This window comes from Leguminivora glycinivorella, chromosome 2 (genome assembly GCF_023078275.1).
Source record: "Leguminivora glycinivorella isolate SPB_JAAS2020 chromosome 2, LegGlyc_1.1, whole genome shotgun sequence".
NCBI lineage: Eukaryota > Metazoa > Arthropoda > Insecta > Lepidoptera > Tortricidae > Leguminivora > Leguminivora glycinivorella.
The window spans coordinates 9,080,151-9,106,228 of NC_062972.1; the positions used below are offsets into that span (position 1 = coordinate 9,080,151).

General features: G+C 43.8%; 2 protein-coding genes across 2 annotated transcripts; one reads left to right on the plus strand and one right to left on the minus strand.

The window, feature by feature from the left end:
• The first annotated feature begins 362 nt into the window (after positions 1-362).
• On the plus strand, positions 363-25,414 carry LOC125242275 (protein wings apart-like). The gene is given in 15 exon segments (XM_048151036.1): positions 363-962; positions 1,331-3,180; positions 3,386-3,574; positions 4,231-4,335; positions 15,344-15,487; positions 18,329-18,450; positions 20,216-20,342; positions 20,810-20,981; positions 20,984-21,024; positions 21,496-21,697; positions 22,161-22,279; positions 22,755-22,918; positions 24,029-24,135; positions 24,478-24,662; positions 24,912-25,414. Coding segments are annotated over 15 exon segments (3,924 nt in total). The 5' UTR covers positions 363-802; the 3' UTR covers positions 25,149-25,414.
• LOC125242277 lies at positions 4,645-9,707 on the minus strand. Its single transcript, XM_048151039.1, has 3 exons — positions 8,183-9,707; positions 7,872-8,084; positions 4,645-4,902 (listed from the first exon to the last, which is right to left on the minus strand). Exons 1-3 carry the CDS (start codon positions 9,687-9,689, stop codon positions 4,721-4,723), a joined length of 1,902 nt encoding a protein of 633 aa, XP_048006996.1. The 5' UTR covers positions 9,690-9,707; the 3' UTR covers positions 4,645-4,720.
• Positions 25,415-26,078: the final 664 nt, after the last annotated feature.

A 26,078-nucleotide genomic window follows, 5' to 3' on the forward strand; every position in this document is an offset into this window, starting at 1 on the left:
ACCCCGACCTCCGACCTTAGTTTTAGCGCCATCTACATATTACCAACTTTAACTCGCCGTCTATTGGTTGACCGGCCGATACAGGTACGGTAGGGCTTCTCTCAGCCTTGTTACCCTAGATGTCACTATAAACGCCGGAATTGGTAATATTACAGGTTTTATTTTAATCATGATTAATTTTAAATTCGTATGATGATATTTTTTGAGTGATGTATAATATACTTATGATACCAAAATAAATTTTAAAGTGTCACCGGGCCTTTAACTCCGCCATCATTATCTATGGTTAGCGGGACATAGACTAAAAGTTTTTCGTTTGGATTGTATTCATTTCGCCATTGCCCTATTGGTTGAATTATTACTTCATCTTGTTTTCCAATATGGCGCCGTCTGTGCTATGAGATGACAACATCGTAGTTTGTGTCGGATTTGTCATAATCAAAATTTGTTTTAGTCGATGTTAATTTATCTACCTCATATGTTCAAAGAAAATCGGTAATTCTAACGATAGTTACATAATCGTGCCACGCTTGTTATAAAATCATCCAGTCGATGCGTCCTTCTGTGAGAAAAGTACTTAGCTGCCGTAAAAATGGCGGGTGTATCTTTACTGATTGTGTTTTCATATCAATCGGAGAAAGTAAAAGAATAGGCTAAAAGTGATTGTAGTTTCGTATTGAGTGTCAGTTATATTACGTGTAGTAGGACGGCATGTTTTGTATCTTGCTGTTTTGACATTTGAAGAGGTGATTGATTTGGGAGAAACGGTGCAGGTGTCATCGTTATTAATGAAATTATCAGTATGTCGCGCTGGGGCAGAGGCCGAGGCGGCAGCGTGGCCGTGCCGCTTGATAGTGCCCTGTTTAGAGAAAATAGTAACTGCCCAACAGCCGCTCGCTCAGCGGGCACGGTCGGCAAGTGGGGAATCACAAGCTTTACGTCGATTAGAAGCGCTCCTTACGGTAAGGATTACCACACAATCCATTAATTTGATGTCCTGATCATTTATAGAACTTAAAAAACGATTATACTCTATACACTAAGTGCTTTTACACATTCTGCGTCTTTGCCGCCTTTTGAGCCCATCACTCTAAAATTTAATTAGACCCTAAATTGTCTATTAAACTTTCATATTACATACCCCTAGTTAAAGTTCAGATAAGAATTTGCGGATTTCTACTTCCTTTGAAGGGTATATCTATATGTCAGTGTTACTATATGATACAAAGTGGCTAATTCCATAATAAACATAATAAACTCAATATAAACAATAGGCTAAGGTTATGAAACATAATATGATTTGATGAGAATATATTCTTATTATTTACAGCATACACCAGTAATGCTCTTAAAAAGCCAGTCCAAGATCAGAACAGTCCGCTGACAGTGCCTGCGGTGGAAACAGACCAACCCCCACCTAAACCTAAGAAGTTTTTCAAATCACGCAATGCAGAGCCCTTTCCACCTGTTCCTCAAATTACATATGCACCACCAGTACCTGCAGCTCCATTATCCCCGGAGCACCCTTCGAATAGCAAGGAAAAGAAAGCTACTAAGAGAAGTAGAGCATACAACAGAGATTCTTCATCACCAGAATTGCCTCGACGTAACTCAGAAAAGGCTAAGGCTAGAAAAAATTCTGTGGCTACAAAGGCCGCTAAGAAAGCAGAACCACAGGGTGAAAATGCTCAACCCAGGAGTACACGGTACCTGGTTCGTAATCGTGATAAAGTTATTAACTATGCTGAAGATGGAAGCAATAGTCCTATACCTGAGTTTTCAAGATATGAATCATTAGCTCCAAGAGTATCATCACCAAAAACCAGCCCATTAGTCTCAAGCCCTGTGCCCCCAAAAGTTGAAGTAGCCAGTCCTTCAACTAGTAAAGAAATGGTGAGCCCATCAACAAGCAAAGATGGTAATGAAGAAAGAAAACCACCTCCTATTGTATTAAGAATATCAAAGGGTACATCGAGGATAGTCAGTACTGATTCTAATGAAGGTTTTACATCACCTGGTTCTGACAGGCATTCATCTATGGACATGCATTCAGATCTTGGATTAGATCATAAAAAGAGCCCATCAATGGAAACAATATGTTCACCAAAACATGAAGGTCTCAAAATCACTATCAAATGTGGTGGTCTTAGCCAAGAAAGCAAGAAAGAAAAGAAAAAGGATAAAAAAGAACACAAGTCTCATAAGAAGCATCACAAAGCCAGTATAGATGATGATGCTAAAAAACCTACATCTCCATTGCCTGGTTCAGACACATATGATCTTTACAAGACCCTTGCCTCCCCAGGTCATGATACTGACAAGGACAAAAATAAAGCTGCAAGTGGTGAGGATGATATTGAGTCTCAACTAGCAAAGCTGGATTCCACTAGCTCTTCACATAAATCTCCTAGGATAGATGTGCTACCAACAGAACCACCACCAGAACCTAAGCCCCCAGAGGGTGGAAGGGCCCGTCGAGCTAGACAAGTCATTAACTACAATGAGAATGATGATTACTTGGATAAATTGACTTCTGGCCATTCAACTAAGCAAACTGTTAAAACAGTCAGTGACCTAAAAAAAGAAGGTAGAAGAGGGAGAAAGAAACACGAGGCTGCTGTGCTAGAGGCTGCTGCAGCAGAGAATGAGAGCAAAGCAGAATCTCATATAGAGAAAAGTGATTTGATTGATATACTGTCAGGCTCAAATGTAGATGAGGGGAAAACTGAAGTAAAGCACAAAAAACAAAAAGCTAAAGCCCTACAAAACAAACACTCTAGCCCTGACTATGGAGCTGAGCTGTCTCAGGAGCCTACACATGAACAAGAAGAAAATCAGCAAGAGCCTTTAGAAGACGAACAAATGGAGACTGCCCCTGAATCAAATACAAATGACACAGGAAGGCACTTTCAACCTGCTACTCAAGCTACAGACTCTGATTATAATAGTTGTCCAACCGAATTCTCAGAGGATGATTCTCAAAAGAATCAACAGGAGGATGTATTTAAATCACCACATGGCATTGATGATGACCATGTTGAAGACAAACCTAGTGTGAAATTAGTTATAACCAAAAAGAAGGGTTCTATATTCAAGAGCAAGTCACTTGTCAATGATAATCCATCTCCGCTACCAGCAAGGAAAAGACGCCATTTATATAAACATGAATGGGCTAATGATGTAAGTTTTAATTTACAAAGTTATCATGATGTAAATTTGTCCTTAACTTGAGACTGTCATCATAACAAGGTCAAATTTACCATTTAATTTAAACAAAGGGATGTTATCGTAATAGTGAATTCTATATAATGTGTGTCATCACATTTATTGTTAACAAGTGTTTATAATTGATCAGTGTAATTGTCAAATATTTTTTAATTTGTAGAAAGGAAATGAAACTCCCCGGCCTGAGCAGCCTGAGAACACTGAAGTAAGGAACCCAGCGAGCCAGGTGCCCGAAGAGCTCACAAAGGTCACAAAGTATAGGGAACCAGACCTCCTCATGGATGACCCAACTTCCATTGAAGCTGTCAAGCCATATACCAGTGTTAGATGTCATAAAGAAGCTAAGGAGGTGTGTTTAATTTTATCACTATATTTTCTAATGTAATATTAAACTGTTTAAAGTCACTTGTAATGTTTACAATAAATTTGTAAATTGTAGATAGCAAATATTGATAGTATATTTTTCTTTATGTCATTGACCAAAACAAAGGCTTAGGGTTATGGTACAATGATACTGGGTCATTAACCTAGTCTGTTGAAAATATAAAGCCGCGTATCGACTGCGGGCGGCTGCCGCGCGAGCCATGTTCAACCGCGCCAAACCTGCGTTTTGGTGCGCGAGCCAATTTAAAGCTCAACATTTTCATATAGCGCGGCAGCGGCGCGCGGCAGGCGATCCGTGACCAAACATTCATTTAGGTCCGTCCCAATTGCGCACGCACAACACACTGACGCTCCTTTGCCGCGCCACCAAAAACCGACACGAACTGGTTCGCCGCGCGGCACGTTCGAGCGCGCCAATGTTCAAGCTGCCGCGCGAGGCAGACCCGTCCCCATATTGCGCGGCCGCCGCGCGAGCCAATGTTCGATGATTTGCCGCGCGCAGTCGATACGCGGCTTTACAAACATGTGGTGAACAATCCAGTATGATAACAGCCTAATTGAAATTTAATGTCATACAGTTTGAGTAAAGCAAGTTTGTTTATTTATTGCTCTTTTTTACAGTATTACACCGTAGTGAGAAATGTAAAGAAAGCACATCAAATACAGGAGATAGGAGAGTACCAAGAGTTCAATGATGATGTGGATTACCTTCTAGATGCATTACAGGTAAAGCAACATATTTAAAATTGAACATAAAATAAGTATTTTTAATTGTACTTAAAAGAACTTTTATTTAACCATTATATATTTATTTATAAAATAAAGCAAGGCTAATTATTTTTATAGCTGCATAAGTGAATACCGATATGTTACAATTAAAGTTTATTGGATAGGTATGTATTTTCCTGTTGCTAAGTTCAATAGGTACACTACATACACTTTTATTTTAAGTTACATTCTGACTGGAAAATCAATAAAATTTATTAAGGTGGCTCGCTTTCCATACAAAAAACATCTACCATAGGGTTATATAGGTTATAGGTATACGCGGGCTCGGTTTCCGCAACTCGACGTCATAATTTGCGCCTATTTTGCGTGATGGGTTGCGGCACTATTCCTGCCAACCCAGCTCTACCAGAAAGCCTAGCAGACCCTTTATGTTGCCGACGACTTCTGGGAGACACCCCGGCGACCCGAGGTGTTGTGCCCGGTATTCTGCCACCCCTGGACATTCGAGAATGACGTGAGCGGCTGTTTCCTCTGCCTCCGTGCACGCTCTGCAGAGGGGGCTGTCTGTAACACCCAGGGTGAATAAGTGTTTGTTGAAAGGGGCATGGCCAGTTATGGCCCCCACTAAAAGTCGGAGCTGTGGCCTTTTTAGTTGCCTCACCTTTTTTGACAATCCGGGGGTGATTGTCGGGAGTGCTTCCTTTGCCTGTCTGCAGGTGCCTAGGTTAGACCAGTATTGTTGGTGTTTTACCTTGGTGTTGTAACGCAGCATGTTTCGAAGCCAAGCATAAGGTAATGGTAGTATGGGCTCCGGTCCTGCCACCTTCATTTCGGAGCCTCTACGCGCTAGGATGTCGGCTCCATCGTTACCTCGCGAGTTGCTGTGTCCTTTAATCCACTGAAGAGTTACGCTGTTGGTGGTGCATACCTCTGTCAGAGTTCTGTGACATTCGTAGATTAGCCCTGAAGTAAAGGTATAACTTTGTAGAGCTTGTAGTACTGACCTACTATCGGAGAGTATACGGATGGGGTAGTCACGTACCTCCCTTGAGACGATCGCATGTGCTGCCATTATGATGCCCATACATTCTGCCTGGAAGACTGTGTTGTGGGCACCTAGTGGTGTCGAGATGTGTATGTTGAGGTCCTCTGAGAATACTCCAGAGCCAGTGCCTGACCTTGTTTTTGATCCATCCGTGAAGATTCTCAGCTCCCTTGGGTTAAGTCCTTCACGGGGTTCTTCGTGTAATTGTATTTTGTATTTCTTGTCGAAGACGAATTGCTTCGGTATCTTATCGGTTACCGCCTCTATTAGCGGTGCCTTACCTATCGCCTCATAGAGGATTTCGGTGTGAGGTACCCTAGGTGGTCTCCAGAGATTGGACTTTTTAGACGTACCGCCGCAGCTAGCGCTTCTTGTTGTATGTGGAGGTGCAGCGGCGGCAGGCCTAGGATGGCTTCCAAGGCCGCGGTTGGAGTGGTTCTCATGCAGCCCGTGGTCGCCATACAGGCCAACCTCTGAAGTCGTTGTAGTTTAGCTTCAACAGTGGATAAATTGGTGCGTGGCCACCATACTATAGCACCGTAGCTTATTATTGGTCGGATTACTGCCTGGTAAAGCCATAGAGTTATATTAGGGGTTAGTCCCCAGGTTCTGCCTATCATTCTACGGCATTGCCAGAATACGACTGTAGCTTTTTCTATCTTACTGTTTAGGTGGTTACTCCAATTTAGTTTATTGTCAAGTACTACCCCTAGATACTTTACCTCTGTTGATAATTGGAGTTCTGTATTGAACAGCCTGGGAAGGCGAAAGTTCCCCAAGTTGCGTTTGTTGGTGAACATTACCAGCTCAGTCTTGTTAGGATTGACGGTGAGTTCGTTGTCGGCGCACCAGCGTTCCACGATGGCAAGTGCGGAGCGTGTGACATCACATACTGTACCTGTGTGGTTGCCGCTCGTTAGTATCACTATGTCGTCAGCGTAGCCGATCGTGTAGTAGTGATTGTTGTTTAGTGTGGAGATCAGGTCGTTCACCACTAGATTCCATAACAGTGGTGAGAGGACGCCACCTTGAGGGCATCCTTTTGCCACTAGTGCTTGTTGTGCCTCGCCTGTCCCGAGTGTGATGACCCTTTGGCTCAGCATGTTATTTATCCATGTGGTCATGATTGTACTTACTCCATGTCTCACTAGTGCTGCAGTTATGCTGCTGAATCTGGTCTTGTCGAAGGCCCCTTCTATGTCTATGAAGGTTCCTAGGCACATGGACCTGCTTTTGATCGCTACTTCAATCTTGCTCACCACTGCGTGGAGTGCTGATTCCGTAGATTTGCCAGGGCTGTAGGCATGTTGATTAGGGTGAAGGGGCACGATGTTTAGCACCCTCTCTCTCAGATACCTGTCGCACAACCTCTCCAGTGTTTTCAGCAAAAAAGAGGTTAGGCTGATGGGCCTAAATGCTTTCGGATCCGAGTAGTCGCTTTTACCTGGTTTTGGTATGAAGATGACTTTGACCTCTCTCCATTGTTTCGGCACGTACGTGTGGGCCAAGCAGGCGCGTAGGATGTTGGTTAGCTTTATAGTGAGTGCTTCCCCGCCCCACTTAAGCAGAGCAGGGAAGATCTCGTCCTTACCCGGTGATTTGAAGGAGTCAAAGCTGTTAATGGCCCATTGCGTGCGTTGCGGGTTTATTACCTCGTCAGTCTGTTGCCACTCGTCCTCCGTCGGAGTGGTCTCAACCTCATCCCAACTAGTCATGTGCGAGATCACACAATCCGGGAAGTGTGTGCGCACTAGAACTAGTTCCGCTTCTTCAGGCGAGGTGGTGAGGGAGTTGTCCGGCTTTCGCAGGGATCCTAAGGTTATGGCGGAGTTATTGGAGAGGACCTTCCTTACCCTGTTAGCCTGCATTGTGCTCTCGATTTCTGTACAGAACTTACGCCACGAGTTGGTGCTTCTGTATCTGAGGCGTTTTTTGTACGTGGCTTTCGTGGACCTGTAGTTATCCCAGTCCTCGTCATTGCACGTGTTCATAGCTCTGTTGTATTGCCTCCTCATCTTACCCCTGAGTCTCTCCAGTTCAGGCCCCCACCAGTTGTTCTTGTTTTTGTTCCTTTTAGTTGCCGGTGGGGTGGATAGGGGACATGTTTGATGATAGCATTCCAGAATTGTGTTCGTGAAAATGCTTACCTGTTCTTCTATCACCGCAGTGCCCTCTATTTTGTGGGTATCTCCCTGCTGCGCCAGAGCTGTGCTCAGGCGCAGTGTGTAGAGTTCACGGTTCGTCTTCCGTGGATTCCTTCTAGGCACTGTTGTGATTGTCTCTACCTGAATATCAAATCGAATCCACCTGTGGTCCGAGCAAGACATCTCCTTTGACACATGCCAGCCCGCGATGAATTTCGATGCTTCTTCAGTCGCCAGTGTCAGGTCAATAATTGTCCTGCTTCGTTTATTGACGAATGTAGGTTCTGAACCTGTGTTGAGAATATTGAGATTTGTAGTGAACAGGTACTCGACAAGTTTCTTACCTCTTTCATTACCTGTTGTCATGCCCCATAGGGGGTGGTGTGCGTTAGAGTCGGTTGCCACGATGAGCTCTAGCCCCTCCTCTTCACAGTAATTGACTAGCCTTGTCAGGTCGTGTGGTGGTGGGTCATCCGCTTCCGGCATGTACACGGAGGCCACGACCATCTCCTTCAGGCTGGAGTTTTGCGCCCCGTGCAGCTTTATGGCGCACAGGTCTCTAGAACAGAAGCTCATTAGAGGATGCGCATGTATGTTATTAGTTGTGTATATGCAGGCCCGGGGTTATCCGGGCCCGCGTAGACTGTTAGCTTACCTCCTAGGTTGCGGAGACCGCAGACGGTGCCTCTTCTGACCCACGGCTCCTGGATCAGAATTACGGCTGTAGTGTTGTCCTCCAACCACTTCCGGATCTGAGCCGTTGCCGTTTCGCTGTGGTGGAGGTTGGCTTGGAGGAATTTACCACTTATCGAAGGGAGCTCCGTGGGCCGGTTCACCCTCCCCTCCGACATCGGTTCCTCCCCCGACACCGGTTCTCCTCCCTCCGTGCCAATGGCCAACTTTTTTAGCCCTTGAGCGCATTCCCCTTCACTCTCCGAGGAGCTGCGAAGAAGTACTTCCTCGCCCTCCTCCGAGACCGCTGGGGAACGCGCCGGACTCTTCATCTCTTGTACCGGGACTACGTCCTCGGGTACTGGCTTGGCGATGTCCATTGGCTCGGCGGGTGTGGTATCTTCGCCGCTGGTGACGGCGATGGTTTTAGAGGGCGGTTGCTCCCCGAATTTACCCCGTGGTCCTTGGAACTTCACGTACACCGACCCCAGCATAAAGCCGAGCCGGCGCCCGTGTTCCACCAGGGGCTGTACGACTGTCTCCGGCACACTGACGACAGCGAACGTTTCCGTCCCCTGCACCTCTCGCCGGTTGAGAAGCCAGCGGTCTACTTCTGCCCACGGGTTCTGATAGCGTAGGAATCGGCCTACCTCACCGAAGTCATCATAGACGCCCGGGAACAGAATGCCGCAGCGTACACGTTTGGGTATGTCGCTCTGGCGCTTAATTACCACTTTCACCCCGTCGTCGAGGGTGATGGTGGCCGCGCTGCGCCTCAGCCAATCCAGTGTAGCCTGGTCCTCGCACCACAACCTTAGGGATCCATCGCCGTAGGTCGGCTTGCCCCTGAAGATTGGGCCCGCGGGCAGGTTTTCTGTCGGCTGTCTAGCCTCCATAGACATTAGGCCTAGGAGCTGTTTTTGGACCTCATCCGACTGCTCTTGGCTCAGGTGTCCCGTGGTGGCGTTAGTCACCGCCACCAGCAGGTCGGCCTTCACTGCCTCGGCGTAATCCGCTCGGGGGGTTACTCCGCCTGGTCCGGTCCTCTGCCTCTTGGGCTCGTTTCTGGGAGATGTGGTCTCATCCAGACGAGCTCTCTTGGCAGATGAACGGGCCTCCTGGTTACTCCCCCCTTCGGTCCTTGTTCCTTTTGCCCTTCTACCCATGGGGGGGGCGCGGCCGGCAGCCTGCGCCTCACCTTCCCCAGGGGCGCTTTGCTGTGGCGCTGGGGCGTTTTGGGCCGTAAGGCCTTGTTTCAGTCTCCGCCGCTGTTTCCTGCTGAGCTTCTTCGGCCTGGCCGGAGCTGCAGCAGGCGGGGGCTGTGGAATAGGAGGTACTTCCCGTTTACCGGGTTTCCGCTTCCTTTCCTTCCTGGACACGTGGAGCGTCCAACCAGCCTCCAGTTGGGCGGAGATGGGGTCTAGGACCGGTGCCATCGCTGGGGTCTGTTCCGCGCTTGGGGGTTTCCCTCCTATCGGAACGATAGCCATCGATGTCCCCGGTGTTGGGAGCAGGGGCGGGTACACTTTTCCATAACGGAGGGTATGTTCCCCGTAGGAATGGCACCCGCGGAAGTCCCTGCCGAAGCGAGTGGGGGCTGGGTACACTTTCCCGATCCAGGGGGTTTCCCCCCCTTCGGAATGGCACCCGTGGATGTCCCCGCCGAAACAAGTGGGGGCTGGGTGCGCTTTCCCGATCCAGGGGGTTTCCCCCCCGTCGGAATGGCACCCGTTGATGTCCCCGGTGTTGGTAGTAGGGGCTGAGCACGCTGTGGTGTCGAGCCTGTGTGTTTGGGCGTCCACGCCCCGGGCTTACGGGTCTTTGGTTTCCCAGAGGCCCTCCCACCCGGTGCGGACTGTCCCTTGTGTGGCGGCTGTGCCGGGGCGGCGCCGCCACGGTGTGTAGTGTGTGGGGCTGCTGCCGAAGTAGCGCCCTCCTGGTGTGTATTGTGTGGCGGTGCTGTAGGAACAGTCCCATCGCCGTGTGTGGAAGCGCCTATTTGGGTTGCGTGAGCCTCCCTATAGGCGCGTGTTGAGGAGGAGGGGCTGTCGAGACCGCCCCATCTCCTTGTGTTGTGTTGTGTAGTTGGGAGGTACCCGGTGCAGCCGAAGCCGCGCCGTCTCCCTCCAGTGTAAGGGTTGTGGATCTTGTGTTTTCCATTTTTAGTTTGTATTAAATTTTCACCTCCCGGGCTTCCCACCCTCCATGGAGCCCGCACCTTTGGGGATGTCACTTAGGACACCAGGATTACCCAAGAGGTATAGGAGTGTAGAGGTGAGACTCATGCGCGACATCAGGAGCTGCAGACACGTGGCTGGGAGAGACGATCCCATCTCCCCCAGTGCGTCCACGTGCCCTTGCCCCCTCAGCATGGCCGAGCCCCTGGCATCCTCCCAGAGGACGCCCCTCCCCACCCCTTGCCATGCGGACCGTACCACCTCGACCGTACGGGACGCGTGTCCATTACCCTGCAGTGGCCAGCTGCAGGGCAACCGTTTTGCCTGAAATTCAGACCGAAAAGGGCATATTGGTCTAAAGGGGATAACTAACCCCGACCCCCTGTAGTCCTCGGCCCCCAGGACTCCTGCATCCTGGCTCACGGCGTTCGACTGCGCAGGACAAGCGCAGGTAGGTGAGTGTAGTCCGCTTAAGTCACCTACACCATAAGCGGAACCGGGAGATCCCTGAGACGTGGCAAGCAATTAGACCAAGGTCAGATTACTAGCCATGTCGTACGGAATGCTCCAATGTTTGTCACAACCCGCTTGGGCTTTCAGGTCCTTGCGGGTTGTGACCTCGCCTTCATACTTGGCTACTGGTGGTCCGGGGTAGATGTAAATGTGCGACGCCCGACCGACCACCAGCATTTCCAGGGTGTACGACCCGTCCCACAAGTGAGACGGGTTCGTCCATGACCCGCGGCGGCAGTGTCATGGACGACGGGGACGTGGTATGATAGACTTGAGGGAATAGACATTGCTAGCTCAGCATCGCACACCTGAACCTGCGTAGCTACCCCCCCCTACACCCCAAACATCTACCATTTATTTAGTCACCGCACACTACAACTAAATAAAAATATGCGCATACATCTACTATACATTATCCATCGTCGCAGTATTGAACGAAATACATTGTTTCATACAGAAATCATGGACAAATCCATGTGAATTTTTTATTAATTTTACGAAAATGTGTGTGCCAAATTTTGTGTACAGACACAGAGCCGTCATATTTCGCGCATTTTTAGTTGACATTGTCATCAGTGACACTTGGCTCTTGACAAGTAATTATATATTGGTTTACTTAACTCAAGCAGACTCAGAAATAATGACGCATTTTGTCAATAAAGATACATATCGTGTATTTCGACACTGCTAGTGTAAATCGAAATGGCGTCTCGGTCAAATGCATTGACTATGAAACAGGAGATCTCGAGTTCGATTCCGGGCTCTTTTTTAATAATTTGAACTTTTTTGGATTTATTAAGTTTTATTTTTATTTTTTAATAGAATAAATATTCTATTAAAAAAGACTCTTACTATATTTCTTTCCTATTTTTTATTTTCATACAAAAATACATTACAATCTTTATTATGCCTTTGTTGATAAAATAAAATATTACACGTCAGGTCAGGTACATAGGTCATAGTGTGGCATAGTATTAGTATTAGTAATGTGCTGACTTCCTTACATTTACTGAGCTAGTTGACCTATGTTATTGTTGTGTGAATGTTTTTCTTCAACAACTAAATAGTTATATATATGAATATGTATGTAGGTATGTGGGTAGCTTTTGCACATTGTAATTTTTCCTCAGTCACCCGCTGAGCTCAGAGACCACGAACGCTGTAGTGTTCGAAACGTCGGGATAAATTGTAAATTCATTATACACGATTTAATCCGTTTTCATAGTTTTTATTTCATGAGTAACTATCGCGGTAACTGAAGACAATATTAACTAAATGGTTACAAATAATAATTATCATCAATCTGATCCAGGCGGGCAATTATGGTCGCGCGATAAATGATAAAACATCTGGCCGTCCCTTTAATCGCACTTACTAATAGTGCGACAGGGACGGCCTGATATTTTATCGTCTATCGCGCGACCATGCTTCCCGTGCTGTACTAGCTTTAGCCCGCGGCTTCGCTTGCGTTAGAAAGAGACAAAAGTAGCATATGTCACTCTCCATCCCTTCAACTATCTCCACTTAAAAAACATGTCAATCCGTCGCTCCGTTTGGCCGTGAAAGACGGACAAACAAACAAACACAAATTATCTTTGGTGAAACAACGAATTCTTCCACTTCAGATTATAGAGTAACCAGCTTTTCCCATTTATAATAAACTAGCTTTTGACCGCGGCTTCGCTCGCGTAAGAAAGAGACAAAAAGTAGCCTATGTCACTCTCCATCCCTTCAACTAAATCCCCTTAAATAATCACGTCAATTCGTCGCTCCGGTTTTGCCGTGAAAGACGGACAAACAAACAGACACACACCCTTTCCCATTTGTAATATTAGTATGGATTTGACATTATTATTTATATTTAAATAATTATATATGTATAGCCCAATTTCGTCGGAAACAGCGTGTTATGTAATGGCGTCGTTGGGGAACAATCGTCTGTCACGCCGTGAAGGTGCGTTCGATTCCCAGGATTATATAAACTTTTTGTATTTTTTTGGATATAAATTTCGTTTTTTTTATTGACTGAGCAAGAATGGAGAGCCGAAGGTATCAATTTTGTCTTAGAGAACATATTGATTTTTTTATTGTCATTTTGATTTTCTATTTATTAAGTTGAGATATAAAACACAACTTTTAATACCCTCGCTAAATATAATATTTTATCGAAATCACTCCTTAGATAAAAAAAGTCCACTTGAGTTTTTAAAGCATTACGTTACTCAGTTAACTATTGCATTTTCATTTACTAATTTAAGATTTCAAAAGCGATTTGAATACCCTTGCTCCATCAAAAATAAACAATTAGAAAAAAATAATCATTCGGATCGTAGTTTAGAAACTAAAATTTATCTATACTTTTTGGATTTTTTTTAAAATATCAGATTAGGATAATTATGTTAGAAATTCTGAGTTCGACGAACAAAAAATAGTGTCACATAGTGTTGTGTTCCTGCCGGTGAGTAAGGCTGCCAGAGCTCAACGAGGGTGCGGGGTGCTGACGACGGGAGGACTTACGGAACTAATTTGTTCCGTCTATTGTCCTTTGAGTCGTCGGCAACCCAAACCCTCCTTTGAACTTGTACACTCCTTTTTGCTGTGCATACGCAGCAAAGGGGAGTGTACAAGTTTCTAATGGGGCGGCAACGCGCAAGCGACACTCTTCGAGTTGCAGGCGTCCATAGGTTACGGTGACCGCTTTCCATCAGGCGGACCGTATGCTTGTTTGCCACCGACGTAGTATTAAAAAAAAAAAGAGAAAAAGTCCTGGATTCGAACCCAGTACTTCCATGTAAATCATGCGATGGCACGTATTTACCGCAAGGCTATTTAAACAAGCTGTCGCCGCGTGAAATTATCGACTAGAAGGAATACAAAAACACTGTTTGTATGTGTGAGTGGTACTTAAAAATAGTGTAAAATAGTAAATTTATTTACATTAAGGGGATTAACGTTACAATGAGAAGTTGAATGTTTGTTGTAATACGTTAATTTTAATATTAAATTTTCGCGAAGCATAATTGAAAGTATATAAATGCCTGTACGACTCCACAAAAAAAATAAGACTGGTAATTTGCAGATTAGCGCCATCTAACGCAGCCTGAGCTTCGGGTAACCTAGGCGAGCCACCTTAACTGATTTAACTGGTACATTAACAGTACAAAACGTCAAGAGGAATGAAGGTTCTAACACAGGGTGTCCACTTTCTGGAAAGTCAGGGAAAGTCAGGGAAAAGTCAGGGAAGCTCATAGTGGTCATGGAAAGTCAGGGAAAGTCAGGGAAATGATTTGGAGGTCAGGGAAAAACTTGGCACCGAGAAAAAAAATCAAAAAGTATTTAAATAATAATATGATTTCTTGGGTTGACCACATCCATGACAGCAAAGATCACTAAAATTATCACTAGACTTTTCATTACAAGTATAGTACCTGGCCTCCATTCCAGTGATTGCTAATGAGAGATGTCAGAGTTATCTTCATGCTCCAGCTGACCTTAATTTATCCGGCCCAAAATCGTAAATGCGGAAAAATCCAGATTTTTTTTTACATTGCGTGCCCTACCCACATATTCCAAAATGGCGAAGGGGGTCGGGAATAAATTCAGTTATTGTGATTCAGATTAACTGGAAAGTTGCACCACAATGTTACCATATACAACATTCATAATTTGCTTTTGCTAGGGCGATGTGAAAACGACAAAGACAAAGTTACGTCGCTGTCCAAATCCTAGGTATCGATCCGACAATCCAAAGCGGAGTTCCTCATAAAGCCAATGGCGCATAACGTCACATGGAGTCGCAATTTTGTATGAGTCAAAGGAGCATAGGAGGATAATAAGCGTGACGATGAGAGAACTTCAAACCGCTTGGAAACCTAAAGGCATGTAGTGGCAAAACACCTAAATGGGCATCCCGACGCTGACAACAAAGAAAAAATTTCGCGCTCGCTTCGCTCGCGTTTAGTATTTTCCATTTCATCAATTTTAATTCCCTTTATTTTTCGTGAAAGTTTCATGAAATTTATAATATCGCGAGTCAATGCCTCGCTTTGCAAAACGTCCGTGCTCATGCGTACACGTTTGTCTCGCCCGAGCCTATTGCTCAGTAAGATGGCAGCCTCGTCGGTCAGCTTTTTTTTTTATGGGATAGGAGGCAAACGAGCAGACAAGGCGCCTGATGGTAAGCGATTACCGCCGCCCATGGACACCCGAAACACCAGAGGTGTTGGAGGTGCGTTGCCGGCCTTTAAGATGGGTGTACACTCTTTTCTTGAAGATTTGAAGGTCGTTGCTGTTCAAAATGTTAGTTTGGTCTGACTTGCTCTATAAAACAAAATGTCAGTCGAAAATCAGTTGTCATATCAAATCAACACTGCTCCTGCTGTCTAGCTTTTGGGCATCCATTGTGTTGTCTTTTCATGTTTATCCTATATTTGTGCATTGTGGTAATCCCATAGGACAACAACCCGATTTCGACGCGCTGCCTGTCCGCCATCACGCTGGCCAGCAAGTGCACGGCGCCCGCGTTCCGCATGCACCTGCGCGCGCACGGCACCGTGCAGAAGTTCTTCAGTGCGCTGCACGACGCTACCAATGACCAGGTATGCAGACACATGTTGCATTCAATTTGAACTTTTGACCACCACAGTCTGATGTGGCGACAAAGGTCGTCTTCGGAAAGTCTTGCCGAAGCCATACGAACGATGGCCATAGGGTCTTTCTGATAACTCTGTAAAGTATCGGCTCGGCATGATGATATGTAAATGATCAGCTGGCCATCCAGAACAAGCCACCTCGCGAGAAATTTTTTAAATTTCTGCTCAAATGAACGCATTATCATTCGCGTGTGAGCATTTTGGTCGCGAGCCGGCTTATGCGTAGACCAACCTATTCAAGGAGGCAGAATCTCCAAGCTACTACTTGACCTTAGAAACACGTAAAACGTATTAAGATTAGGCCATTCCTAGAACTCGCAAGTAGCGACAAATACAGCAAAGTTTTTACCAATAATGTCTCAAAAAGAATTCATTAGAAACATGTAAAGAACCCATTCTTATATCTATATCTATAAATTTAATATGAGGCACTCTTTAATTCTATAAATATGCTTCCTATAATAGGCTACTTGCCTCCTAGTCAAAACAGCTTCTTTCTAAGAAGTGTCAAAACGAATTTGAACGACTTGTTAATATGGAATTAATATGAAATCGAATTGAGTGACGTCACGGTCAACTCAGTTACTTTATATATTTCTACCTGACTTATTAAATAGAAATTGAATTAAAAAAAAACTTCTGTCCATGATTTTATTATAATTATCTGATGCTTTATTTCGTGCATGGTATAAAATATTTTATTTTCTCAAACATGCAATGAAATATTGTCTTTACGTTCCTTAAAATGGGCTGGGAAGTATCGCTTTTTGGGCGCAACAACTCGAGAGGACTGTAAAGCGATTTCATATTATTTTTTAGGCCTAGGCCTGCAAAGTAACTTTTTTTTTTATAAAATATTGTCTTTTAGAGCATTTTTTTTATTTCATTGTATGTTTGAGAAAAGCACTATACATGCCTCGGCGTGAAAACGGATTTCCGGCCTCGTATCCCTGTCCGGCCTCGCTCGCACGCTCGCTCGGCCGTATATACCCACTTGGCCGGAAATCCTCATTTTCCCGGCCTCTGATGTAATCACAGAACACCCCACTAGAAGCCTAATGCAAGCGATATTGTTCGAGACGCAAATCACCAATCCTTGCGGGGTGAGGCGGGCGCGCACGGTGCTGCCATTGGTCGTTTCAAATAATGGCGCGCCTTTACGATTAGCAGCAGGGATGGGAATATGACATGTCTATTATAGACAATGGTACCGGTACCAGTACTGTGGTGAATTTGTTTTGCAACAAATTATAATATTATAATTAAATTATAATAAGGCCTAGTTACCCTACGGGTTGGAAGGTCAGATGGCAGTCGCTTTCATAATACTAGTGCCTACGCCAAATCTTGGGATTAGTTTCCAAAGCGGACCCCAGGCTCCCATGAGCCGTGGCGAATGCCGATGCCGGGATAACGCAAGGAGGATGATGATTGTGATAGCACCTCAATAAAAATCATTCTAGTAACTAATAACTAAACTGTGCATTATTACTTACGTTTACTAAGTTAAATTACCAACTAAATATTCTAAACTAATCAATCAACTAAATAACACTACAGACTACAGATTCTAGATAATTATTCACAATTACAAATCTGCTTTCTTTTATATTTCATAAAATGGTAGCACATGGTACGAACGGTAGTACGAAGTTCCCGCAACAGACATAAACTAACATGGCCCCATCCCTAGTCGTTTACGTGAAAGGGATAGCATATCGCATTGTTAACTAGGCAAAAAGGGATGGACGCGCCTCGGCGCCGCTCAGTACAACCATATTGACCAGTATAAATGAACTCCGCGGATAATAAACAATATTCAACAAAATAATTAATTTGACTTAACTGTGGAATGATATTCCATCTTTTTTATATGTAGAAGTGTTAGAAGACTTGCCACACCACTTTATGCTGCAAGAGACCATTGTTTGCAACCAAATTTGATTATTTAAGATTTTTTCCCGAGCGGACACGAACACTGTTAGCGGGTCGTATACTTGGGCGCTACTGATCGGTGTCGCACGCGTTCAAACTTTTATAAACCTTATTTGTCGTATGCTTGGTGACCGCGAGTCGCCCTGTAAGGGCCGTCTTGTTGTATTGGTCTGTGGATGTAATTAATGTACTATTTAACTACAGTCAAGTTCCCTATTACATACATCTCCAGTTACTACGGAACGGTAGCTTGAAGCGTCTCAGGTCAATTTGATTATAACTGTAACTTGACCTACATAGGGTTCGATTTGGTTATCCGACGTGATGTGAGTGCTGCCATCTATCCATTAGGGCCTCACTTAACATGACAGATTCGGGTATGCGTGTTGTACTGAGTTTCTGAATAATTGTCTGATTTTCTACAGCGTTTTGGTTTTGCTGTATTTTCATTGTTTCTTTTGATTGATATAATGGAATGTATAAATAATATAAAGACATACTGAGGTTTAGCCACATACACCCTTACACACTTATAATATTTTTCTTAAGGTGTTCATCATGTTTTTAAAATCATAAAGTAAGACACATTGTGATCTTATCTTGTACAGGTATAATACCACCTTTAAACTACAGGCTAGTACTAATTGAATCTAATTCTAATTGAAACGATTCTAATCAGATTGAAGTCAATAAAAATGTGTTTTTGCCTTTTAAACAACAACAGGTTCTTGGCAGATTGCAGAAATTTAGATTCACATATGTATACTAATATAGATTCACATTTTGTAAACGAAAATATTAACGGAAAATTGGAAATAATGTGCAATATTTCAAATTAAAGTTATTTTTCAGAGTTTGGGCCTGTGCACGGCGACGGTGATGTTTGTGCTGTCGCAAGACCGACTCAACATGGATCTGGACCGGGAGTCTTTGGAGCTCATGTTAAATTTACTCGAATCTGATGTCTCGCATAAGTAAGTTACTGTATGTCTAGGTGTTAGAAAGCTTCTTATTTTATTGTGACCCATTGATACTGGAAAATGAATATCTACTTAAGTGCTACCCTCTGTAAGTAAAGATTCCTCTATCAATGCTCCAAATTGCAGAGGTCCATTAGATAATGATTTAGACTTATTTGATGACGCCTTCAAATACTTTACTGACAGTAAGAGAGTTAGGACCAGTTGCATCAATCACAGTTAACAGACACATCAACGTCACGCAGCAGTCTATAGAAATTCCCATACAAAAAAAATCCCAACGCTAAATTCGGTAACGGACGGTTTGGTGTAACCGACCCTTAGCGTTGTTATGTCTATAAGTACCCCTCATGTCGACGTACTGTCAGTTGTCGAATGCGTTTAAACATGCAGTCTTTTTCTGTACAGTTTTTATTTTGTTTGTACGAGTTGTACGTTTTAACTTAACCCTTAAATGCATGATTTTTTTCTTTTAACTAGAAATTAATAATGTGATAGACAATGGTTTTTGGCTTTAGGAAAAATAATAAAAAAATATTTAACATCGATTTTTAATACTAAATCAGTGTTAGAAGTAAAATAGGCTAAATCTTACTTATATAAATATATAATTACTAGTAAAATTTATAAGAAAACTTTTACTACTATTAAAAAGGTACACTATTTGAGAAACCCCTATGATAAAATGATTAAACATAAAATAGTTACTAACTCTGAAAAAATCTGCCTGAACCATGTACTAAAAATCACCATCATCCAGTTTTTTCACACTATTCCGCCATTTTTTCTTAAATAAAAACATTATTTCCAACCATTTAAGAAAAAATGGCGGAAAAGTATGAAAAAACTGGATGATGATCCTACAGATCTAAGAAAAATAAATAAAAAAGTCCAGCTTATATTTTGGCTAGTTTATTAAAAAATACATGCATTGTAGCCAAATGGCAACAATATGCATTTAAGGGTTAATACTCAGTGACGACCTGTCTGACTCAGTTGACGACCTGTCTGGCTCAGTCGGTAGTGACCCTACCTGCTCAGCCGCGGTCCTGGGTTCGAATCCCGGTAAGGGCATTTGTGTGAGAAGCACAGATATTTGTTCCTGAGTCATGGATTTTTTTCTATGTATATAAATATGTATTTATCTATTTAATTATGTATATCGTCGCTTTGCTATTATCCCAGAGCTGTAAGAACCTCTTTTTGACACATGACAGCGTCCATAAAACGTAAACTCGCGCAACCTAATGAAATTTTAAATAAAATCCTGTAATAATATTTAAAAAAATCAAGTACTTAAAAACAATATTTCGCTTACTTTAAACATAATCTAACACATGTTACATTTTTGCGGATCTTCGTTAGTGAGTATTTTACGATATTAATTTATCACGCAGGATTTACTTATGTCATATAATCATTAATTTTTATTTTTAAACTAGTGTTGTGGCAGAGTCTGTCATTTCGATTAAAATGACATTTCAGTAAGTTGATAGAAATCGTATATTTGTGTAAGCGCCTCCTTGTACATAGGGCCTAATCGATTCAACCAATTCGAAATTAATCAGTAGATTTGGCAAACAATAAGTCTTAGCCACATCGCAACATACTTCAAAACAAATGTGTCAAAAATGTGAACTTACAGATCCGGGACAATAAGCAAGCCGTAGTGCAAGCTTTGCTTAGTTTAGGGCTAAGTTGATCTGTGTAAGATGTCCCCAATATTTATTTATTTATTTAATTAAACAATTTTGTACAGAAATGCGCTTGATGACTGCGGGCTCACGTCAGCCCAATTGGCGAAAACGCAGGAACGCGTGCGGGAGCTGTGTGCGGAAATCAAGAGCCAAGGGAAAGCCAAGCATTTAGATCTGGATAACATAACCGTAAGTCTTCATGAGATATATTTGCATCGCTTTATTTTTTTTTTTTTTTTCTAATAATTATTTAGGGACATACAACTTTAACGCCTGTATTCCCAAAAGGGCACATTAAACTTTTGTGATTGTTTAAGTGACACCTGTAGATATCAGTATATTGTCGTAACTGTCAAGAGCCACTTTACTATTGTTTATTCTAAAACTTTAAGTTCTCGCGCTTTGTACATATATTTAAAGTCACATACAGGTCGAACGCGATTAATTAACATTATTTTACATTTTTTCCCAACTTTTCGGCCAGGTTGCACTGGCCGTGGTCGCAAAGATCGCAAAAGGTAAAGTAATGTTAATTAATCGCGTTCGACCTGTATTTGACTTGAAATATTGGTTAATCTGTCACACACATGAATATTTTTAGTTACGCATTCGTTCCATTGAATTGACGTTTAGACTTATCTATGTTATTCTTGCAGGTGGGTCACTTAGCCATGGAGACGCTACTATCGTTAACGTCGAAGCGCGCCGGCGAGTGGTTCAAAGAGGAGCTTCGCGTGCTCGGCGGGGTCGACCACATCGTGCGCACCATACAAGACTGCGCCGCGCGGCTTGAGGCGCCCGTGGACACCTGGACTCCTGCTGACGTCGATGTCTGAGGAAAGCTGACCGCTGTCTGCGTGTGTTGGAGAACGTGAGTGTACTACCATATAAGCGGACTAGTAAGTCTGGGTTGCGTTCTCGCGCGCGAGACCATACAATACGTGCGGCTCGAGGCGCCTGTGGATATGGATACCTGGACCTCGTCTGACATCGACGTGACGAGGAAAGCTGACCGCTGTCTGAATGTGATGTAGAACGTGAGTGTAATATGTATCTAAAATAATCCAGATATAATCCTCCAGCTATAATAATCAGGAAGTATGATAATCCAGGACTGCGCCGCAGGATTCGCAAGTTATCTCAACGGTGGTGTTATATTCCCAAGGGGTGGAAATGTCTTTAGAGAGTTGACATTGAAGACTGAACGGATTCTTTACGCACTGATGAGATGTGGTAGCATTATGCGCCACGATCGGTGGTTGCGGGCATGGAGTGAACCGCCGATTATTTGCGACGTTGCGTATCCTAAGTCCTTATACTAATAATGTCCCACGTTCCTCAGGTGACGCAGCAGAACGAGGACAACCAGCTGTACCTAGTGGGCGAGTCGCTAGGCGCAGCGCGCACATTCTGCGCGCTGTTCCGGCGCTGCGCGAGCGAGGCGCGCGCCGCCACCGGCCGCCTGCAGCTCGCGCTGCTCGACGCCGCGCTGCCCGCCGTCAAAGTGCTCGTCAACCTGTCGCACTCCTTCTCTCCCAGCAACGGTCAGTACTGTGAGAGCGAGACGGCAGCTGTCCCGGGCTTAAGAGACCTCACTTAGCGAACAATAACATACACCAAACACAAACAACACACGAAAGTCTGGAGAGGTGCCCGATCTTTTTACTTTGGTACCTATTGGGTGAACACTGGTTCGGTATCGGTGTCGATTTTCTTCAGAAATTAAAGGGATGAGCGACAAACTAGCACGTTCGCCTAGCGTGAGTAAGCCGACGTGCTTTCAAGAAAGAGGTGGTAAAACGTTTCCTTTCATTGGTGGTTTAAAATTACCACTCGTTTTTACGTAAAAGGCGCTCAGAAATTGCTTGCTTAGCATCCGATTAATAACGACAGCTAATATGAAAACTGACTCTACTTTTTGTAACGCTAATTCAATAGAACATACACTTTATAGTAGACCCATAGCGCTATTTGTGTTTACCTTATTAATGATGTTGTTATTTACAGTGTCTCCTGGAGCCCGTGTGGTAGGCGAGCAGCCCGGCGTCATGGAAATGTGCCTCATCATCCTTAACAACCAAGAAAACTTCATTCCTGATAGTAAAAACTTCGAGTTCAGTGTTTGTGTGAGTATCATATCGTATATTAAAATAACGATGGATATTTTTGTGTAAATTTCTCACCATAGAAGTGAACATTTTACTATAACTATTCCAATTCATATATTATGTCCAATATTATCCTCAACCTATATCGACCCTCCTTTGCGCTAGCACCTCGCACCTATCAATTGCGCTGGATAATATGGGTTTCCTCATGTCCATACTAATATTATAAATGTGAATGTGAATGTTTGTTTGTCCGTCTTTCACGGCAAAACGGAGCGACGAATTGACGTGATTTTTTAAGTGGAGATAGTTGAAGGGATGGCTTTTTGTCAAAAGCTAGTCCTACATATAACCTAGTTGTACCTATGTTCCTCCTACACACAGTACATTACTATTCTTCTTCAATAATCCTTATTTTGTTTTTCTTGCGCAGTACATTCTGAAAATAATGCTTTATCCGGACAAATCGTAACTTACATTACGTGCTATCCAGGTGTTGCTGTTGCTCATAAACCTGGTCCAGAACAATGAAGAGAACGCGAACCGGTTACTCAATGTCCGCATTCGAGTGGACAATGAAGAGGACATCATCTCCCGCAGTGTTTCTGCACTGGACCTGATCGTGGACCTCTTCTACAAACGGGTCGACTTGGCCAGGTAATCTTTGAATATGCTTTGTCATGAAATTAAATATCTGTAGGGTTTTACAGTCACCAACACAATATTTTGCATCTTGAAATTACAATAGGCTAGTTTCCTATACTTAAAATCAAATATTTTATGCAGTGCACGAAATAAAGCACCACCCAGCTAATTAGAAGAAAAATATGGACAGTAGTTATGTTTAATAGTTATTTGTTATACAAGGGGGCAAAGTTGTATTTTAACGCCGAGTGTGGAATTGATAAACGAGCAAGTGAAAGGATTCTATAGTTGAACCACGAGCGAAGCCCCATTCGAGAATAGAATCCTGAACTTGTGAGTTTTTTAGACACACGGCAGAAGTAAAATACATCCTTACTTGAGTGGAAACTTTTCCCCTCACTGTAATCCGAAACTACAACGTAAAAAATGCGTTTATCACTGCTTGCGCAGTAGTGCCACAGGTGGTAAATCATCTTTATTACTAGATTCACCTACTTTTATCAATTTTAAAGCAGTTAATTTGACTTTATTCAAGGTCAACCTTCTTTAATCACTAGTGGAAAATGCGCATTTTACCCACTGGTATTAAAGGACAAAACACGTGTTTCCGAGCTAGTGAGGGGAAAACATAATTTTTATTTAATAAGTCAAAAAGAAAGATATTAAGTAATTGAATTGACCGTGACGTCACTCCTCAGTATTTCATAGTATAAAAAAAAAAATCCATTTTAGCAAATCGTTTTGACAGTTCTTAAAAAGAAGCTGATTTGACTAGTAGGAAACTAGCCTATGTTGCTGACAATGCTGGATTGTTATTGAGCAACTTGAACATTACGTCGGTAGTTTCGGAGCGAGGTCATGCAAATTGTCGACTATTGTTACTTGTTCATATCAGTTTTTGATAAGTTAGGTAGGTATATATATCGCGCGATGAATAAAATCGATATAGATGATCCGCAAAGCTGACTTGTAATAATTTGGATCACAATAGACTACAATTCAGCAGTTTCTGAAGGGAGAAGTCAATTTATTTCCATATTATTGAGAGTGTTATTCGATAACGGTAATAAATAAGTAATTAGCCATTATTTATTATATGACAAATATTTTATTTTGTTTTAGGAGAGCCGAAGAAAACACGGATGCCTTGCTTGATGGCGAAAAGGAACCTGATGGTGAGCCTGACAAGAAGAAGCAACAAGATGACATCGACGAAACTGTGGCGAAACGTGAGTACCACATGCAGATGAATATTTATTTGTCTATCCAGCTCCCAAGTTTGCGATTGAGGATTGAAATTATTATTTATACTCGTATGATGTTTATGAGTTTTTTTTACTATGGTTGCTAATTAAGTTAATATTTTTTTGCCATATCCTTGATCATATCGATAGCGCAACTAGCTCTCGGTTCGTGCATTTCCTACCAGTACTAAGGCTATAATCCCACAGCTCACAGGGCGTGCGATGCGACATGTGACATTTTGTAGGAGATGACAAGACATTTGCGGGGAGCGGACTGTGTCTGAAGTCATTGTTATGTTACTTACTGAGTTTGTCCTTGTTCCCTAGTGTTGGCGCGCGCAGGCACGCACATGGAGCACTCGATGGTGGGCGCGTACACGGCGCTGCTGCTGGGCCACACGGCCGTGCTCAGCGACGCGCACGCCGCCGCCGTGCGCCAGCGCGTGCCCAGCTACGCGCCCTTGTTACCCACGCTCAACAAGTACTACAACTTCCTATCGCTGACCGCCAGCGTGAGTATCTTACGTTTTACGAGCTTTTTATTAACGTGTAATATTTTTACAAAATTATGTGTGTGCGTGTTAAATATCGGAAGCTCAAAACAGAAATATTAATGAGCCGCTACGACGATAGATACTCTGTGATAAAACAACGAACCGGGAAGTCGGGTTTCGTGTTCAGAGGCGCCACACATGCATTTCCTCGTCACGTTCTTAGCGCGTAGCATAAGGTAATCGTGCAACTTAATTCGACGTTTCCAGGCCGAGGCGATGATAGTGGCGCACGTGAAGGCGACGCACCTGATCATCAAGTTCATGGAGCGCAGCGACGCCGAGGCGGGCCCCAGCACGCTCGCGCCCGCGCACCCCGCGCACCCCGCGCACCCCGCGCACGCGCACGCGCACTACTACGGCTCCTCGCCCTCCGACGTGCCGCAGGACATGTCGCTCAGCGGCCTCAACTACTGCCGCCTGCGCCCCGACACCATGTCCTCGTGAACGACGGCGACACCCGGCGGCGTACCCGCTCGACGACTTTGAAACGTGCGGCGTACCTCGTAATGTGAAATATTGTAAAAAAGTTGAGTTTTATTAGTTTACGTGACGGTTGTAGGGTGGAAATGGAATTAGTGTGTTCCTTTTGACGGCTCCTCGCCGTATTTTAACTGTCGCTTCGTCGGCGCCAGCGTCGGTCGCGTCGGATCGATTTAGAAGCGTTTGACGAATTTTAAGGATCTCGGCTAGTTAAATTTCCACCGTATTAGATTTTATTACTGTAGGGTAGCTAATTTTCCCCCGACGTGCGTGTCGCCCGCGAAACGTTTCTGTCGGCGGTTCCGAATTGAACGTTTCCTACTTTTTGACGTCGGTTCGTGCGATCGTCTCGTGTGAATGGGCGCGTCGACGCCTGTATGTTGTGAACCGTTAGTACTAGTGTACGCCGTTTGTAATAGGGAGGATAGGTGGATGCACGCGGCTATTATACCTCAACTTTTTGTATCGATATCTCTCCCCTCTATGATACGTTGTGTACATATTCGCAGACCGTTAAAGGTATAGTTAGTTTACGTCTATCGGGTATGGGTTATGGAGTCTTAATTAAATTGAGATATTCCGAGTTTAAGCCACCGAACTGGCAATATAAAAGTGCAAAAATAGTACAGTAAGTGTATATTGATATCGTACTCCTCTCTGTGAATATCGTGTCCGCACTTTTTGTATAATATACTCCGAGAGAGTTACAAATTTATAAAGTATTGTTCTACCGAGGCACAATTCCTTATTGTAAATAGTTCCGACCGTCACCCGTGATGCGGTCTCCGTCGAGTGAGCGTAGGCGCGGTTATAATAAGTAATGAGAGAGGGACGGTCGTCGCTCGGCGGCTCCGCTCGCGGCGCCGGCGCGGATAAAACAATGTACAAACACTT

Excerpts from the sequence above, each read along its gene's own strand:
- LOC125242277 (XM_048151039.1), bottom strand. The coding sequence starts at position 9,689 with ATGGCTATCGTTCCGATAGGAGGGAAACCCCCAAGCGCGGAACAGACC. Across the intron at positions 8,085-8,182 it reads CGGTCTCCGCAACCTAGGAG|ACCTGTGCGCCATAAAGCTG; the intron begins GTAAGCTAACAG and ends TCTGTTCTAGAG. Across the intron at positions 4,903-7,871 it reads GACAACAGGTAATGAAAGAG|ACAGCCCCCTCTGCAGAGCG; the intron begins GTAAGAAACTTG and ends TGGGTGTTACAG.